Genomic DNA, 17,624 nt, shown 5'->3' with positions numbered 1-17,624 from the left:
TAGCTCAAGTGGTAGAGCACTTGCCTTGAGCTGAAGAGCTGAGGGACAGCGCCCAGGCCCAGAGTTCAAGCCCAACGACCAACAAAAAAAAAAAAAAAAAAAAAAGAAAGTCCTAACAAAGACCTATGTCATTTAAAATAATTATTGTTAGTATAAAGGTGATGTGCAGAGGGGCTATAATTATTTTAGTTGGAAAAAAGAGTACGTTTCTTTTTAGCAATATCACTCCATCTCTCACCTTCTCCCAGTTTTTCCTTCCCTTTCCCATCCAAAACTTGTATAGTTCATTTGCCACATGCGGTCTAGTGAGTACTACCACTGAGTTTGTTCCCCTGTGTCAAAAATACCTATTTCTTACCTCACCAGAATTACTCCATCATTAACTTCACTTGAGCAGCAGTATTGAGAACTAGTTTGAGACCAGCTGATTCCAGGCTTAGTAGACTTAATTAGTAAAGTCTGCTTTAGCCATGGGAGGGGAGAGATGGATTTATAATATCTGTCTTGACCACAGAAGAGGAAACACCATTCTATTACATTTTCACCTTTCCTCCTTTGGAATTTAAACTAACTTCACAAAGGAGTAATCCAAGCCCAGAGTAGTTAAACCACTTTCCTAAGGTCACTGAGGGAGTTTAGTGCAGGAAAGAAGACCAGAAACCAGGCCTCTCTCCCCAGACTATCATCAGTGGGGCTCCTTGGTAGAAGCAAACGAAGAAAAACAACAACACACAGAGATTTGCTTGGCTAAATCAACAGCCCTTCCCAAGTGACATCAGATTTCACCACACTAAGCAGGCAGGGATTAGCAATCTAAGGCTACCAGCCCCTATGAAGAAAATTACAGAAATCATTCCAGGCTACATTTCCAAGCACTTAACTTTCTGATGGGTGCGATTTTGCTGAGAAGAATGAAAGGAAGTAGGGAGGCAGGGTGAAGAGGAAAGTATTAATTTTTGCATGTGATAAAAATAAAGTTCAGCTCTGATATGAGGAAAACTCCTGATCCTTGAAAATTAAAGTCATTGGTACTCCATTATCCCACCAATTTCCATTCCACTGAAGCTATTATCCAATTAAGTCAGTTCTCACCAGAGTTTATGGCTCAGAAGTGGGAAGGGACCACATCAAGTTTCCTAATGTGGGCTTTTAATAACCAGTTCCCACGCCTGAAATATGAAACAGATTCTAGAATTAAACCAAGTGTTAGGCAGATAAGCAGGGGGGATAGTAATGAGAGCAAGCCACAAATTAAAAGAAAGATGGCGTCACGGCTGGCTTTCCTACTTGGTTTGCAGCTTTCTGAGAAGCCAGCTGTCTGACCACATGAATTCAGAAACCCTAGAAGCATTATGTGTCCTTTATTTATTTTTTCAGGTAAGGGGTAGGTTTATTCATTGTTCCGGCTGGCACCAGGCCAAGATGGACCTCCACGTGGCTGGGAAAGGCCTGGGAAAGAGAGAGCTGGGAAAGAGAGAAAAGAGCTAGAAAAGAGAGCATCTGGCTAAGGTGGAAAAGAGAGAGCTAGGAAAGAGAAGGGAACTGGGCAGGAGAAGAGAAGGAAAGAGCTGAGAAAGAGCTAGAAAAGAGCAGAGAGAAGCCGGGCGCTGGTGGCTCACGCCTGTAATCCTAGCTACTCAGGAGGCTGAGATCTGAGGATCGCGGTTCAAAGCCAGCCCGGGCAGGAGAGACCGTGAGACTCCTATCTCCAATAAACCACCAGAAAACCGGAAGTGGCGCTGTAGCTCAAGTAGTAGAGTGCTCGCCTTGAGCTGAAGAGCTAAGGAACAACGCCCAGGCCCAGAGTTCAAGCCCCACGACCCACAAAAAAAAAAAAAAAAAAAAAAAAGAGCAGAGAGAGGGCATCTGGGCCTGGGGTAGGCCTTATCTAGGGTATGGGTAGAGAAAGGTGTGGCCACAACAAATTCAGATGTGACCATTATGTGTCCTTTATAAATCAGATGTCCTGCCTAGCTCCAGAGTCACACTCAGGATGAACTAGGTGGCAGTTCTGTGACTTACATTCTAGCAAATGACAGCTAAGTGCTCTTTTAATCTTCAGTGGAAGAATCAAAGAGTTAAAGAGGACTGTTCAAATAGTGGGTTCATTGCCCTCAGATAAACTTCTCTCAAATCCACAAGGAACCTAATTTTTTTTGGACAAAAGTCCTGTCAAGACTTCCCTCCAGAGCCTCTGTGGTTACTTCTACGAGGAAGATCAATGAGGAGGTATTGTGGGAAGGTTCTCAACAATTACCAGAGTGACAGACTGAGCTTAGAACCAACTGGTCAACCCTTCATAACAGCGCAGAGTGCTTCAGATAGCAGATTTCCCAGACAGCAGCCTGATGCGCTGCATGCATGCGCAGGGATAGTGTGGAATGAAGACTGGAAGAAAGTCAGCCTCTTCCTTCAAGGCCAACTGCCATTCAAACAAGGAACTAACTGGGAAGGCCAAGCCCAGGGCTCTTCCTCTGCAAAGAGAGTAGAACACAAAAGGGCTGTGTGGAAATTTGGCAGGATCTTCCTGAAAGGCAGCAGCTGAATGCTGAACCTTATAGAACCTAGAAAAGCCTATCATTGCAAAAGAGCTCTTCTGCTGCACCCAGGAAGGAGAAATTTTCTGTAAAGGACGAACAGCCAGTTGACAACCCTTGAAACACCAATCCCATTCCCCACTTCCTCCTCCTCCTCCTCTTTATGCTATTCCAGAGAAAAAGAAATTAAACAGGCATTAAACCTGCCCCCTGAGCTCTCCACACACTGCAGGTGTGTTCCAAGGAACATCCATCCAGCTGTTGCTCTCCTCTCTTTCTGCCCCAAAGGCTGCTTTATTCAATCAATACCTTCTTGTACATGTGAGTACTTTTCTTTGAAAGCTCAGGCCAAACTGGCAGTTAACTTTGACCTTCTCTCTACACATCTAAGTCTATAGGAAATGAAAATCAGAACTTCTTTGGCACCTGCCTCAACTGAAATATGACAGCTTTCTTTAGGAAAAGGCAGACTGTCAAGAGCTCTTTTAGACCTGGTCACAGCTATTCCACAGGAGACGTGCACTTGGGCAGGACACACCCCCTTTGCCTGGGGCTTTGCCAATATAGAACCCCTGAACCTAGGGACGCTGTCAGGGACAATACTACAGGAAAAAGCAGTAGCCCTGTGTCCACTCACTGATCACATCACAGAATGCTGGCAACTCAACCAAGAGAAGGAGTTGGTGGATGATAAGCACATACAGCAAGTTAATGACAAAGCCAAACACAGCCCTGGCCTCTTCTCCCTGATACTGGTACAGGATAGGAATTGAAGGAGATTTCAAGAAAGGAAAACACACAAGACACAGAATTTAAGGGGGAAAAGGCTAGGCAGGCTATCAGGGCTTGAACTCAGGGTTTAGGAAAGGACCTTGCTAACTTTCCTTAGTTTCTGAACAGTTAAAATGTACCAGAAAGACCTATTAAAATCCCAATAACGTACATCACTGAAATACAGAAAACAGTCCAAAAATTCATATGGAACACCAAAGACCTAGAATAGCCAAAACAATTCTAGGGGATAAAGACAATATGGGAGGGCTATCCATGCTGAACTTCAAACTCTACTACAGAGCTATAATAACAAAGACAGCATGGTACTCGCACAAAAACAGACCCGAAGACCAATGGAACAGAATAGAAGATCCAGAAATAAATCCACAGGCCTACAGCCAGCTGATATTCGACAAAGGAGCCAAAGACATACAATGGAAGAAACACAGCCTCTTCAACCGCTGGTGCTGGGAAAACTGGGCAGCCACATGCAGAAAACTAAAAGTGGACCCCAGCCTATCACCATGCACCAACATCAACTCAAAATGGATTAAAGACCTTAACATTAAACCTGAATCTCTGAAACTACTGCAGGACAGAGTAGGAGAGACACTTGAACTAATAGGCACAGGAAGAAACTTCCTGAACAGAGTCCCAGGGTCACAACAAATTGGAGAGACTCGACAAATGGGACTACCTTAAAATAAAAAGCTTCTGCACAGATAAAGCTATTGCAACCAAGCTAGAAAGACAACCAACTAATTGGGAAAAAATATTTACCAGCAATATATCAGACAAGGGGTTAACATCCTGTATATACAGGCAACTCAAGAAACTAATCCCTCCCAAACCCAACAAACCAATTACTAAATGGGCAAGGGAACTAAAGAGGGACTTCTCAAATGAAGAAATAAAAATGGCAAAAAAACACATGAGGAAATGTTCATCATCCCTGGTGGTGAAGGAAATGCAAATAAAGACAACCCTGAGATACCACCTTACCCCAGTCAGAATGTCCCACATCCACAAATCAGCCAACGACAAATGCTGGAGGGGATGTGGAGAACGAGGAACGCTATTACACTGCTGGTGGGAATGTACACTCATACAACCACTTTGGAAAGCAGTCTGGAGGGTCCTTAGAAAGCTAAAGATTGACCTCCCTTATGACCCAGTCATACCACTTCTAGGCATCTACCCTGAACAACAGGAACCAATATACAAGGACACGTGCACCTCCATGTTTATTGCAGCACTGTTCGCAATAGCTAGGATATGGAAACAACCTAGATGCCCCACCACAGATGAATGGATCCAAAAATTGTGGTATCTATACACAATGGAATACTATGCAGCCATTAGAAATGACAAAATAATGGCATTTGCAGGGAAATGGATGGAGCTAGAAGGAATCATGTTGAGCGAGGTAAGCCAAGAACGAAGAGACAAACAGTACATGGTCTCCCTGATAAGTGGATGATGAATCCAAAATGTTAGGTGATATGACAAAACTAACAGGTCTTAAGAAACAAAGAACTCCCACTCATCTGGTTGAACCACTACTAAATATCCCCATGCTGCTGATCACATATATGGTATATAACATATGAGCACCGTTATATATTACAGACTGTGATAGACAATTTGCTCCAGGAAAGTTAGAATGAACTTGTGACTTTAAATGAGCATCATTATTCCACAATACTGTGAATTTCCGGAAATTAAGTAATCACTTAATCACAATCAAAAAAAAAAAAAAAAGAACCTTGGGGAAGGGAGGGAGGGAGGGGATGGTAGGGGGAAAACAATGGAGGGGGTAACAATGTTCAAGAAGAAGTGGAAGTGTACTCATTACCTCACTCATGTAACTGTAACCCTCTGTATAGTATCTTTATAATAAAAAAAATTAAAAAAAAAATAGTACCAAGAAAAACAAACTAAATTTAAATGTATTCAGAGGTCTAGTGTTAGTGGTAATGATTAAACTATATTCCCAAACTATAAAAAAATAAAAAATAAAAAATAAAAATAAAAAGCTGCATATTGGCTGGGAATGTGGGTCAGTGGTTAGAGTGCTTGCATACCATGCATGAAGCCTGGGGTTTGATTCCTCAGTACCACATACACAGAAAAAGCTGGAAGTGGTGCTATGGCTCAAGTGGTAGAGAGTTAGCCTTGAGCAAAAAAAAAAAAAAAAAAAAAAGCTCAGGGACAGTGCCCAGGCCCTCAAGTCAAGCCCCAGAACTGACCAAAAAAGTTGCATATTACAGAAATGGAAGTACAGGAATAAAGATGGGATCTATCCATCACTAATGTGAAAACTCCAGTCAGGAGGCTGTCAAGTAAATCCTTTTCCCAACTGATCCCAGCATGATGCAAGCTGGTCTGTGTGCCATTTGTAACACACGGGGATTAAGAAGAAAGGTCAGAAACAATAGATAAAAATCAGTACATGTGTAAGATATTCACTTAAATCAATATCAGTCTAGGAGTGGGAAACTTCTCATTATGGCAACCTGAGAAATCTTCTTTGAACACCTTTCCCTCCATAAAGGTGTACCAAACGACTCCAGGAAATAAAAAAATTCTTATCCATATATAGGATTATTTACAAACAATCTTTCGGGAAAAGAGAACACACAATAAAAATGGAAGAAAGGATTTAAAGTAGATCTGTTAATTTAACGGACTTTGTCAAGCAAATCCACCATCCCTGGTGTGCTATTTATTGTGCCTAATAGAACTAACACTCAGGGAAAAAGTAGTCATTAAAAAGGACTGGTCAGAAGGGGGAAAACACAGCAAACAAGCCAGCTTTAAAAGTTTCTCAATTATAAGTGAGTTACTCTGAGGGAATTATCTGGAGGTGACTTTAAAGTTTAACATTAAAATATGAAGAAAGGATCATCATGGCCCCATCACTCCCCTATTTTCACTTTTTTTGGGGGATGGGGGGATGTTATGGATGGACGGAGGGGCATGAAAGACCAGGCGCAGTCTGCTATCATGTTAGGTTCAGGTTACCTACTGCCAAGTCACACAATTACTCCAGAAAACCTGCCTAAGGAATGCGGGCTGCCTGTCAAGGTTACAAGCTGTCCACTGCAGTGTAAGATATACAAGAAAATGACACCATGTAAACCTCATAAAGGTCGCATGGTATCAGGAACTTTAAACGAGAAAATAAATACTATCCTCCATCTAGTTTTGTATACTAATTTCAAGTCAGCATACATAAATACCACACAGCACACAAGAGCATTACTGTAAGGGGTCACTTGCTCTGTGAAGAAAACACTGCTTTTGGCTGTGAAAGTAACTGATTTCACACAAATTCTAGGATTTTAGCACCTTAATGCAGGCCAGAACTCTACCCCTCCTCCACCAACCCCAGAGCAAGTCCCAGGACATCAGGAGAAGAACACAAAAATGGAGTGAAGAGAAAACAAAGGCAGGGGGTTCAGGACTTAACCCCAGCTGAGAGAGAGAGAACATCATTGTGGCTCAGAGGGCGAATGCTTGCCTGGCAGTTACAAGACCCTGGATTCAATACTCAGCACCAAGGCTTTGGCCTTCATCTGTAAGGACCAAATGAAATAGCCCAGACAAGACTAGGTGATAGGTGCTTCCAGAAAAGACAAGAGCAACGGGTAAGAGGAAAACACTGCCTTGATGTTCTGTAATATGTTCCCTCAAGAAGCTCAAACTCTTCGCACAAGTACACTAGGCTGCCTAGGTCACCACCACAATGCCATCCTCTCTAGAAACCATCTACCCATGGTAGATACCACCTTGGTATCTTTGCCTGGAAACCCATTGACATTCAAGAAATCATGAATGATTATTAGAGTTCTGTCATTTTGAAACTGATGGGAAAATGAATGTGTTATGTGTCCGGAACACATATTATCACCACCATCACATGTGTGCGTGCATGCGCGCGCGCGCACACTCTCTCTCTCTCCCTCTCTCTCTCTCTCTCCAACTCAAGTCCTGAACTTTTGACCTGGTTGCAGCTGAGCTGAGCCCCCTCCCGAGTCCACCAGGGCACCTGCTCCAGGGCTGACAAGAGTGCTGGCAGGCAATGGCCGCAAGGCTACAACAGCACAAAGCAGCCAGCCTGCAGCAGAGGCCTTTATAGAAAGAGCCAGGCAGCTTCACATCTCCCTCCCTACTGCTCCAAAACATGCTTCTTTAATGATTCCCCAAGGAAAGAATAAAACCTAACATCTGTTTCCCAGGTTTACTGACCTGTACAACCGCTGACAGCATGCAAATCTGGAAGCCTCGCAACTTCCTTCAATTTCTCTAAATGTGAATACTGAAGAGTTTGAATGGGAGGGAGGGGATCACTGTTTTGTGGTGTAGAGCCAGGGACACTCCTCGGTGTGCACCAGTCCCCCACCCCCGAGGACATCTCATGTTGGCATCTGGGGATGTAAATTACAGGGATGTAAATTCTGTCTTGCTTAATTTTGTGGAACACTATCAGGACAGCCTAAAATACAACTGGGCGGCTCAGTACAAGCAACCATCTGCCCTGTGACCAGGTGAGGCTCAGGGCTAGATTCCTGGTGTGCTAAGGGTCCAGAATGAGGACTGGCCAAGCACAAGAAACACGCATGTGCAGCGCAGAGACGCGAGGGTGGGAGGGCGCCGCCAGGCAACTGGGTTTCCATCTAGCTGTGTGACACCCTTTCTTTCAGGGCTCCCATAGCACATGCACCATTCTGCCACATGCCCTGTCCCTGAGCTCACTCTGAAAAGGAACCACAACTGGACTGCAGGTCATCTCTCTGCCATTGAGTCTGGGTTTCAGATGGCTCATCCGTGCAAGAATTTTATGTTAGATGAACTCTAGGTATTTCACAGACCCAAAATCCCGTGATTTTAGGAGTGTTTTTGAGCATGCATAACAAGCATGGTGGCGAACCCTGGTCAGGATCTGTACCACCAAGTAACGATCTACCAAATGAAACCTACAAATCCATCCTCGGCGCATCTGAACTAGGGATTTCTTCTTTCTGTTCAATGTCCAAATTACTTTTAAAATAGCTTCTGAGGCTTAAAGATTAACCTTTTCCTCAATTAGACCTAAAATTGTGAGGAATTCTGGAGGATAAATGTCTTAAAACTATCTTTTGCCCTTCTTTCACTCTTCTTTGTTCTGTTGTATTTGAGATCCTCGTACATAGAACCACAAATAAAACCCAGGTCTAGTTTGTGGCTTGCCTATCCTCCATGCTGCAACCTCATGTATGAAACTGAGACCTCTCCAGAGAGCGGTGTCACCCACCCTCATATATTTTCATTTTTCACTGGGTGCTGTTCATTGCTTTTTTGTTGTTCCGTCTTCATATTAGCCTCTAGCAAACACTAGTCCACATCTGTCGAAAACATGGGCTCAGTGTCTTTCTCAGTAGTTCTTACTGTTAAAAGAGCAATGGTCTAGGCCGAGGAGGTGGCTCAGTGGTAGAGTGCCTGCCTAGCATGCATGAAGCCCTGGGTTTGATTTCTCAGTACCACATACACAGAAAAGGCCAAAAATGGCTCTGTGTCTCAAGTAGCAGAGAGCGGCTCAGGGACAGAGCCCAGGCCCTGAGATCAAGGCCTAGGACTGGCAAAAAAAAAAAAAAAAAAAAGGAACAGGCTCAGGATCTTTGTGATTCTTTCCTCAGCAATGCTATTTGGGGCCAGATACACCTTTTAGTGAGGAGCAGCACCATAAATTAAACTACAGTGACTAAGGGATGGGCCTCGCTCTGTGTGCCCGGCTGGGCTTTATTTCTTACAACCCGTTGACAGACTTCATCCAGGATTTACTGATTTGCTTATTATCTGGCTCACTCCACGAAAAAGAAGGCAGTTATTTTTGTGTTGTGTTTACAAGTTTCACACCAGCACCTACTCGGCCTGCCTAACACACAAAGGATGCTTTATAAATATTTGCTGAAAGAAACATCGACTCTCCCCGCTATAATCCTAGCTACTCAGGAGTCAGAGGTCTGAAGATCACAGTTCAAAGCCAGCCCAGGCAGGGAAGTCCATGAGACTTTTATTTTTGCCAGTCCTGGGACTTGAACTCAGGGTCTGAACACTGTCCCTGAACTTCTTTGGCACAAGGCTAGCGCTCTACCACTTAAGCCACAGAACCACTTCCAGCTTTTCTGTGTGTGGTACTGAGGAGGTGAACCAGGGCTTCATGCATGCTGGGCGAGCACTGTACCACTAAGCCACATTCCCAGCCCCTCCATGAAACTCTGATCTCCAAGGAACCACCAGAAAACCTGAAGTGGTGCTGTGGCTCAAGTGGTAAAAAATGCTCACCTTGAGCTGAAGAGCTCAGAGACAGTGCCCCAGGTCCTGAGTTCAAGCCCCAAGACTAACCACCACCACAACAACCAAAGAAATAGGAACTCAGCTGGATGCTGGTGGCTCATGCTTATCATCCTAGTTATTCAGAAATCTAAGAACTGAGGATGGCAGTTCAAAGCTAGCCTCAGGCAGGAGAGTCCAGGAGTCCTTTTTTTTAAAAATCAATTGTGAAGCTTCTTAACTCTGGGACTCCCACACTGTCTTGAACTTTTTTGCCTAAGGCTAGAGCTCTACCATTCTGGTTTTCTGGTGGTTCACTGGAGGTAAGAGTCTCCCAGACTTTCCTGCCTGGGCTAGTTTCAAACTTTGATCCTCAGATCTTAACCTCCTGAGTATTACAGGTGTGAGCCACTAGCACCTTGTGGAAGATAGCTAGCCTTGAGCAAATGAGCTCAGGGATAGGGGGACAGGAGAGAGGGGAGGGGTCAGGGAGATGAGGGGAGGGAGTGATGAGGGGAGGGGAGGGAGGAAGAGAATGAGAGAGAATGAGAGAGAATGAGAGAGAGAGAGAGAGACAGAGACAGAGAGACAGAGAGACAGAGAGACAGAGAGAGAGAGAGCCCACGCAAGAGAGAGAAGAAAAGAAGAAACATGATCTTGCCCCTGTACTCAGTTTCAGTAGAAGGCTTAAAAAAGATCTTCTGGCCAGGTACTGGTGGCTCATGCCTATAATCCTAGCTACCCATGAGGCTAAGGCCTGAGAATAATGGTTCAAAGCAAGCCAGGACAGGGAAGTCTGTGAGACCCATCTCCAATTAACTACCAAAAACCATGAAGTAGAGCTGTGCTCAAGTGGTGGCGTGCCAGCTGTGGCCAAAGACTAAGGGACAGTGCTCAAAAGCTCCAGTACCAGCATACACAAAAGAACAAAGGAAAGAAAGGGAGGAGAGGGGGAGAGAGGAAGGAAGGGAAGGAGGGAGGGAGGGAAGAGAGAGGGAGGGGAAAGAGGAAAGAAGGAGAAAGACACAGACAAGACAGGACAGGACACCTGGGCTCTGGTAGCTCATGCCTGCAATCCTAGCTACAAAGCAGGCTGAGATCTGAGGATCATAGTTCAAAGTCAGCCCAGGCAGGAAAGTCTGTGAGGCTCAGGTGTTACAGCACCAGCCTTGAGCAAGAAAAGCTCAAAGACAGTACCCAGCACCAATACAAAAACAAAGGCCAGTATGTTTCAATTAAAATAGTTTCCTGGGAGTGTAGTTCAACAGTACAACACCTGCCTGTCTAGTACACTAGAGACCTTCTTTCTTGATCCCTAGTCCTGCCAGGAAAAAAAAAAATACATGTTTCCTCACTCAGTCCACTACATCTAGTCATCATGAAATGAATACCCTAATCAGGGCTAACTTATTATTTCCTGTAGTTGAGGCCTCTTAAACCTTTGATTGAAGAACCTCCTTCAGAATTGATTAAAATGTTAAACCACAAACACACTGCCAGCAGATTGTGTATAAGTATACGAACTCAAAAATCGACCACCCATCCTTTGGCACCATGTTTAGGAACTGTTGATTGTATTTTTAAGTTCCTCCTAACCTTTAGTCTTTTGGGGGGGGGGGGAAAGGGAGGAGCCAGGTTGGGGCTTGAACTCAAGAGCCTGGGCACTGTCCCTGAGCAGCTTTTGCTCTCTACCACTTGAGCCACAACACCACTTCTGGCTTTTTCTGTGTATGTGGAACTGAGGAGTGGAACCTAGAACTTCATGCACACTAGGCAAGCACTCTACCACTTAGCCACATTCAGTACTTATTTTAATGTGTAAATTCATGGCTTGTGCTCCCAGTAAGGAGTTAATCCAAGGAAACACCAAGTATAACATTCAAGACTCAGCATATTATACCCAGGTGATCATGCGGGTTAGGTAAGGGACTTTAAACCACATAAAACCACAATCAGAGCCCAACACCAACCAGTGACTCACAAATATAACCCTTAGTTACTTAAGAAGCTGCCGGCTGAGAATCAAGGTTACAAGCTAACCAGACACACCAGCAGAAAAGTTCAAGAGACTTTTATCTCCAATTCACCAGCTCCACAGATAGAAAGCCAGCCATGAACAAAAAAGCCTAGTAAGATTCAAGGCCCAGACTTCAAGCCACAGTACTAACCAAAAATGAAGAAAGAACTAGAAAGAGACACAGCAAAGCTAAAGATTAGGTTCTCAAAGGCAAGAAGCTCATTAAAAGATACAAGAAAGCAATCAATTAATTTTCATTATCTTGCTACCATAAGAACTACATAAATGATTCTACATGAACATTTCCAGTTCCCTCGGATCAGACCACTGAAAAATCTCCCTTATCAAGTAAGGCACTAGTTTCTGAGAAGACTACTTGGTTAGGGGAAAGTGCTAAATCTCTGAAGAAGAGACCAATTAACTTTTCTCTTTGGAGTCAACAAAACTTAGCCAACCTAACCACTAAAATATTAAGCAATTACATAATGCTAGATTAAATAGAATACAAGCTGGGCAACAAGCTAGGTGGCTCACGCCTATAATCCTAGCTCCTCAGAAGAATGAGATTTGAGGATCACAGTTTGAAGCCAGCCTAAGCAGAAAAGTCTATGCAACTCTTATCACCAATTAACCCCCCCCAAAATCAGAAGTAGAGCTGTGGCTCAAAGTGGTAGAGCACTAGCTTTGAGCACAAAAGCTCAGGGATAGCACCCAAGCCCCATGAACAAAAAATAAACAAACAATTGTGGCTCTGAGCTACTTTTTTCTTTTTCTGGTCGGTCTTGGGGCTTGAATTCTGGGCATGGGCGCTGTCCCTCAGCTCTTTAGCTCTAGCCAGCGCTCTACCACTTGTTCCACAGTTCCAGTTTTCTGGTGGTACACTGAAGGTAAGAGTCTCAGGGACTATCATGCCAGGACTGTCTTTGAATCGACATCCACAAATCTCAGCCTCCAGAGTAGCTAGGATTACAGACATGAACCACCAGCACCCTGCTCTGAACTACTTATTAACTGCCAATCTTCTGACAGGACAGTTATGAGCCTAACTAATATTATCTACTTCTATATAAAGCACATAGTAGGTACTTAATGATGCCAACGATTTAATTCAGTGTCACTAATCCACTGTCTTAATCACCCGAATACTTCAGTCTCCTCTGAAAAAATCCCTACTATATGACACAAATACATTGTGAATATATTTAGAAACTTATAAATATGCAATAAGCTACAATGTTACAAGTTCTTAATCTCATGGCTGATAGTGGGTTATTTCAAATTTTTACGTTTTTTTGCTATAATATTCAAGCTTTATATAATTTTATGCAATTGTATGTGTGCCCATACTGGGACTTGAACTCAAGGCCCAGGCAATTATCCCTAACCTTCTTTTGCTTGAGGTCAGGACTCTTTATTACTTGAGTCGAAGCTCTACTTCTAGCCTCTGCCCCCCTTTTCTAAAATAGTTTATTGGAGATAAGAGTTGCACGGACTTTCTACCCCAGCTGGCTTTGAATCACTATCCTCAGATCTTGGCCTCTTGAGTAGCTAGGATTACAGGCGTGAGCCACTACCACCTGGCAATTTTATGTTATTATTTTTTAAACCACAATTAAACAATGTAAAGGATCATTAACCGCACACTCACAGATTTCTGGACTGATGATTACAAACACTTTATTTAGGGCACAGAAACATTGAAGTCCTTAGATATATCTCCAAGCCAGGTGCTGGTGGCTCACGCCTGTAATCTTAGCTATTTAGGAGGCTGAGATCTGAGGATCACAGTTCAAAGCCAACCTGAGCAGAAAAGTCTCTGAGACTCTTATCTCCAATTAACCACCAGAAAACAGTAAGTGGTGCTGTGGCTCAATGTGGTAGAGCGCTAGCCTTGAGCTGAAGAGCTGAGGGACAGCACCTAGGCCCAGAGTTCAGGCCCCACGACCGGACCCAAAAAAAAAAAAAAAAATAGAATCCTTGAGGATTCTACAAATCCAAATGTTCAGCCAGGTGGTGATCAAGAGTTAAAAAGAGAGGAAGAGATCTGTCCCACAGGTGAAAACTGGCTTCCTTTAAAATAAAATAAAACAAAACAAAACAAAACACAGGCTGGGAAGTTGGCTCAGTGGTAGAGCGCTTGCCTACCATGCATGAAGCCCTGGGTTCAACTCCTCGGTTCCACATACACAGGAAAAGCCAGAAGTGGCGCTGTGGCTCCAGTGGTAGACTCTGTTCTCCTATAACCATGCCAGGCTGGCATGTTAGCTACTCTGGAGGCTGAGATCTGAGGATTCTGGTTAAAAGCTAATCAGGGCATGAAAAAGTCTGTAGGACTCTTACCTCCAATTAACCACCAAAAAGCCTGAAGGTGAGCCTTGACTCAAGTGGCAGAGTGCTAGCCTTGAGCACAAAAGTTCAGGGACAGCACCCAGGCCCTGAATTCAAACCACAAGAATGACACCAAAAAAATTTTAAAGCCAGCCTGGAGGCAGAGCTCAAATGTTGGAGCTCCAGCAGTGAGCAAGGAAATTGAGAGGCTGTGAGTTCAAGCCCCCATTAGAGAAGAAATGATATCCAACTTCTACCTGGTATTATTCACCATTTCTATCTTTTTTTTTTTTTGGGGGGGGGGGTCTGGTCGTGGGGCCTGAACTCTGGGCCTGGCTGCTGTCCCTCAGCTCTTCAGCTCAAGGCTAGCACTCTATCACTTGAGCCACAGCACCACTTTGGCTTTTTTCTTTTTGCTTATGTGGTGCTGAGGAATCGAACCCAGGGCCTCAGGCATGCAAGGCAAGTGCTCTATCACTGAGCTACCTTCCCAGCCCACCATTTCTATCTTTTCAAGTTGCTGTACATTACCACTGTAGGGCCTAGGACCTAACCTAGGAATCTTTTCTTTTTTTCTTTGCCAGTTCTGGGCTTGAACTCAGGGCCTGAGCACTGTCCCTGAGCTTCTTTTTGCTCAAGACTTAGCACTCTACCATTTGAGCCAAAGCACCACTTCCGGCTTTTTCTGTTTTATGTGGTGCTGAAGAATTGAACACAGGACTTCATGTATTCTAGGCAACCACTCTACTACTAAACCACATTCCCAGCCAGATTTTTTTTCTTAAACAGTCAGGCCAATAAACTATTTGATATTTTTTAATTACCTAAGAAAAATGAAAATCAATTATACTGAATCAAAACTGATTAGTGTCCTCAGTTCTTCACAGTTGAGTCAAGTTTGGTAGACAACTAATTCAACATTTCTCAACTTTCGAAAATTTTTTTTTACTTAAAACATAGCCATATGGCCCATCATCCTAGCTCCTCACGTGGCTGAGATCTGAGGATCATGGTTTGAAGCAGCCTGCTCAGAAAAGTCTGTGAGAAGACTCTTATCTCCAATAAATACCAAAAGTCAGAAATGGAGCTGTGGCTTAGGGGTAGAATACAAGCCTTGGGCCCAAAAAAAAAAGCAGCAGCTCAGGGGTGTGCATGCACACGCACACGTGCACACACGTACACGCACACACACAAAGGGGGGCATATCAAAATAAATACACATGATCTACGATAGAGATACAAGTACCAGAGCGTTAAGTAAGTAGGTTACCTAACGTCTCCAAAGAAAAAGATGTGTGAAGAATACTTACAGGGCGTACATGTTGGAATCTAAATAGGTATCTGAGGTGTTTTTCAAATTGCATATATTTTAAGTGAAAAGAAAAAAGTTATTCCCAAGGAAGACTAGAATTAGAAGACAGTCACTTCGGGTGTCTGCACCAGTCACTGTGTAAGCTACAATCACTTCTCATTTCTCCTTTAAATATACTTGACCTCTTCAAACAATCTGCGTTTCTCTTTAGGAAGTGAGCCCGCTAAAACTCAGAAGCCACACACCTGTAGGACCCAGGACAAATCATTCCCAGGCTGCTGGGAGCATGGCTGTCTTCAGGCTGAAATGAGCCGACCTCTCCTTTTCCATCCACAAAACGGGTTCACGGGGGACCCGGGGACCCGGGCCGTTTCCCCCCAAAGGCTCTCCTGACGCAGCGTCCTCGCCAAGGTCCCTTGGAGCCCAAGGAGGGGGTACGGGGTGCTGGGCCCGGCGGCCTCCACGGAGAGACGCAGCCCTGATTCGCTGGCCGTCGTCGGGGTGTTTTTTTTTCTGCTGACCCACTAAGGAAATTCAGAACATTCGGGAGTAACTGTCAGAAAACAAACCAACCAACCATTCAACCATCCATCCATCCAACCATCCATCCCTCCTGCGGACTTCAGGCTCGCGAGCCTCGGCTGCCCGGATTCTAGTGATGGGGCTCCCACCGAGAAAAGGGAAAGTCGTTAGGTACCACAGCCCCCTTCCCCTCTCCCCCTCCTTCCTCCTCCTCCCCCTCTTCTTCCTCCTCCCCCTTCCCCCTCCGCTAGAGGCAGCCCGCATCGCATTGTCCCGCGCTCCGCGGGAGCTCCAGCCGCTGGCGCCTGGAACCCCGCTTCTCCAGGCCCGCGCTCGCCTCCCCGGCCCCGGGAGCGCGGCTTCCCACGCCGGGCCGGGCGCAGGGCGGGGGGGAGGGGGGAACATCAACACAACAACATCAACAACACAACAACAGGACAACACAACAACCACCACAACACAAAAGCCGTGCAAGTTTCCAGCCCCGCGCCCTCCCCACCGACCCCCCCCCCCCCGGGGCCGGACTGGGCCGGGCGCGGCGGGAAGACGTGGCGCCAGACTTTCCCCGAGGCCCCGGGAGCCCCCCCTCGTCCGGAGTTGGCGGCCGGGCGCCGCCGCCTCGCTGGGGAGGGACGAGCTCCCGGCGGCCCTGGCCCGGCCCCGAGGAGGCTCGCGGCGCCTCCCGCCCGCCCGCCCGCCCGCCCGGCTCCCTGGCGGCCCTGACAAAAGCAGGCTCGACCCCTGACCGCAAGCGGGCGCCCCGCCAGATGTACCGGCGGTACGGGGAGCGCCGCCCGGACTCGCCGGCGGGCCCGGCCCCGGCCCCCTCCCTCACGACGCCGTCCTGACCTCCAGCCCGGCCCCGCCGCTCACCTCGATCTCGAAGTCCGGCAGGCAGCAGGCGGTGCAGAAGAGCGAGCAGAAGTGCGCGATGGCCGGCACCTCCCACCAGGAGCGGAGCTCGCCCAGCCCCGTGGCGCCGCGCTCCTCCGGGCACATTGCCGCGCCAGCCCACGCCCGCTCGCTCGCTCGATGGCCGGGCGGGCGCCGCGGCTGGGCCGGTCGAGCCCGCGCGCCGCCGGCTCCGGCTCCTGCCCCGCGGCGGCGCCTCAGCGCCTCGCGCCCTCCCGCCGCGGCGCCCGCGGCTCCGCGCGACCTGCGGCTGAGGTGCGCGGCTCGGCCGGGCCGGGGGATGGGGGCGGCGGCGACGGCGGCGGGGCCGAGTCTTCGAGGCAGCCGCGGCTTGGGCTGTCGGCAGGGTCCGCGCTCGCCCTGTCCCGCGGCGGCGCTGCAGCCGCCCCTGGTCCCCGCACAATATAATCCACGGGGGGTCGGGGCCGCCACGCGGAGGGGCGGGGTCTGCGCGCCACAACAACAACCCCGCCAACCCCAGGCGCAGCCGACGCTGCGCCTGCGCGGCGCGTGCGAGAGAGCGAGCAGGGGCGGAGGGGAGGAAGGGGCAGGGCCTGAGCAGGTCCCCATTCCCCCTCCCTCCCCGGCGGCGACCCCGAGGGTCGTCCGGGTGCGCCGGCTCTCGCCAGGCCCCGCGGGGTCTCCCAGCTCCTCCCTTGGCCCCCGGCCGCGCACGTGTGGGAGGGAGCGCGCCCAGGCCCGCGCCGGCCCCTGGACGGCGGGGTCCTGCCGAAAACAGCAAGGAGTCAGACCTGACCCGGACGCCGGGGGTCGGGGGCCGCAGCGCCCACTGGGCCTGACCGCTGCCCGGCCCCGGCCTCTGCTTGGGCGCGCTCGCACCGCCCTCCTGCGGGGAAGGCCGGCCCGGCCCGACCCCCCTGGGCCCCGCGGGCCTCTGTGACCAGAG

The 17,624-nt window shown here is 47.3% G+C and overlaps 1 protein-coding gene across 48 annotated transcripts in view; it reads right to left on the bottom strand.

Moving 5' to 3' along the window:
• The window catches only part of LOC138813404 (protein FAM114A2-like), a 185,365-nt gene extending 168,468 nt beyond the window's left edge, over nt 1-16,897 (bottom strand). For 10 of the 48 annotated variants that reach the window (XR_011367781.1, XR_011367792.1, XR_011367802.1 and 7 more), the window contains exon 1: nt 16,679-16,869. Coding sequence is in view for 3 of the 48 variants with exons in the window: in XM_070001801.1 (XP_069857902.1) it covers nt 15,580-15,807; nt 16,679-16,804 (354 nt within the window). In the remaining 45 variants the exon portion in view is untranslated. Of the gene's footprint in view, nt 1-12,788; nt 15,808-16,678 lie in introns of those variants that run through there. The other 38 variants (XR_011367780.1, XR_011367783.1, XR_011367778.1 and 35 more) reach the window with 12 other exon arrangements.
• Nucleotides 16,898-17,624: the final 727 nt, after the last annotated feature.

The sequence above is a fragment of the Dipodomys merriami genome, unplaced genomic scaffold (assembly GCF_024711535.1).
Source record: "Dipodomys merriami isolate MVZ:Mamm:240054 unplaced genomic scaffold, mDipMer1.0.p SCAF_599, whole genome shotgun sequence".
Classification (NCBI taxonomy): Eukaryota; Metazoa; Chordata; class Mammalia; order Rodentia; family Heteromyidae; genus Dipodomys; species Dipodomys merriami.
This window is presented reverse-complemented; position numbering and strand designations above follow the sequence as displayed.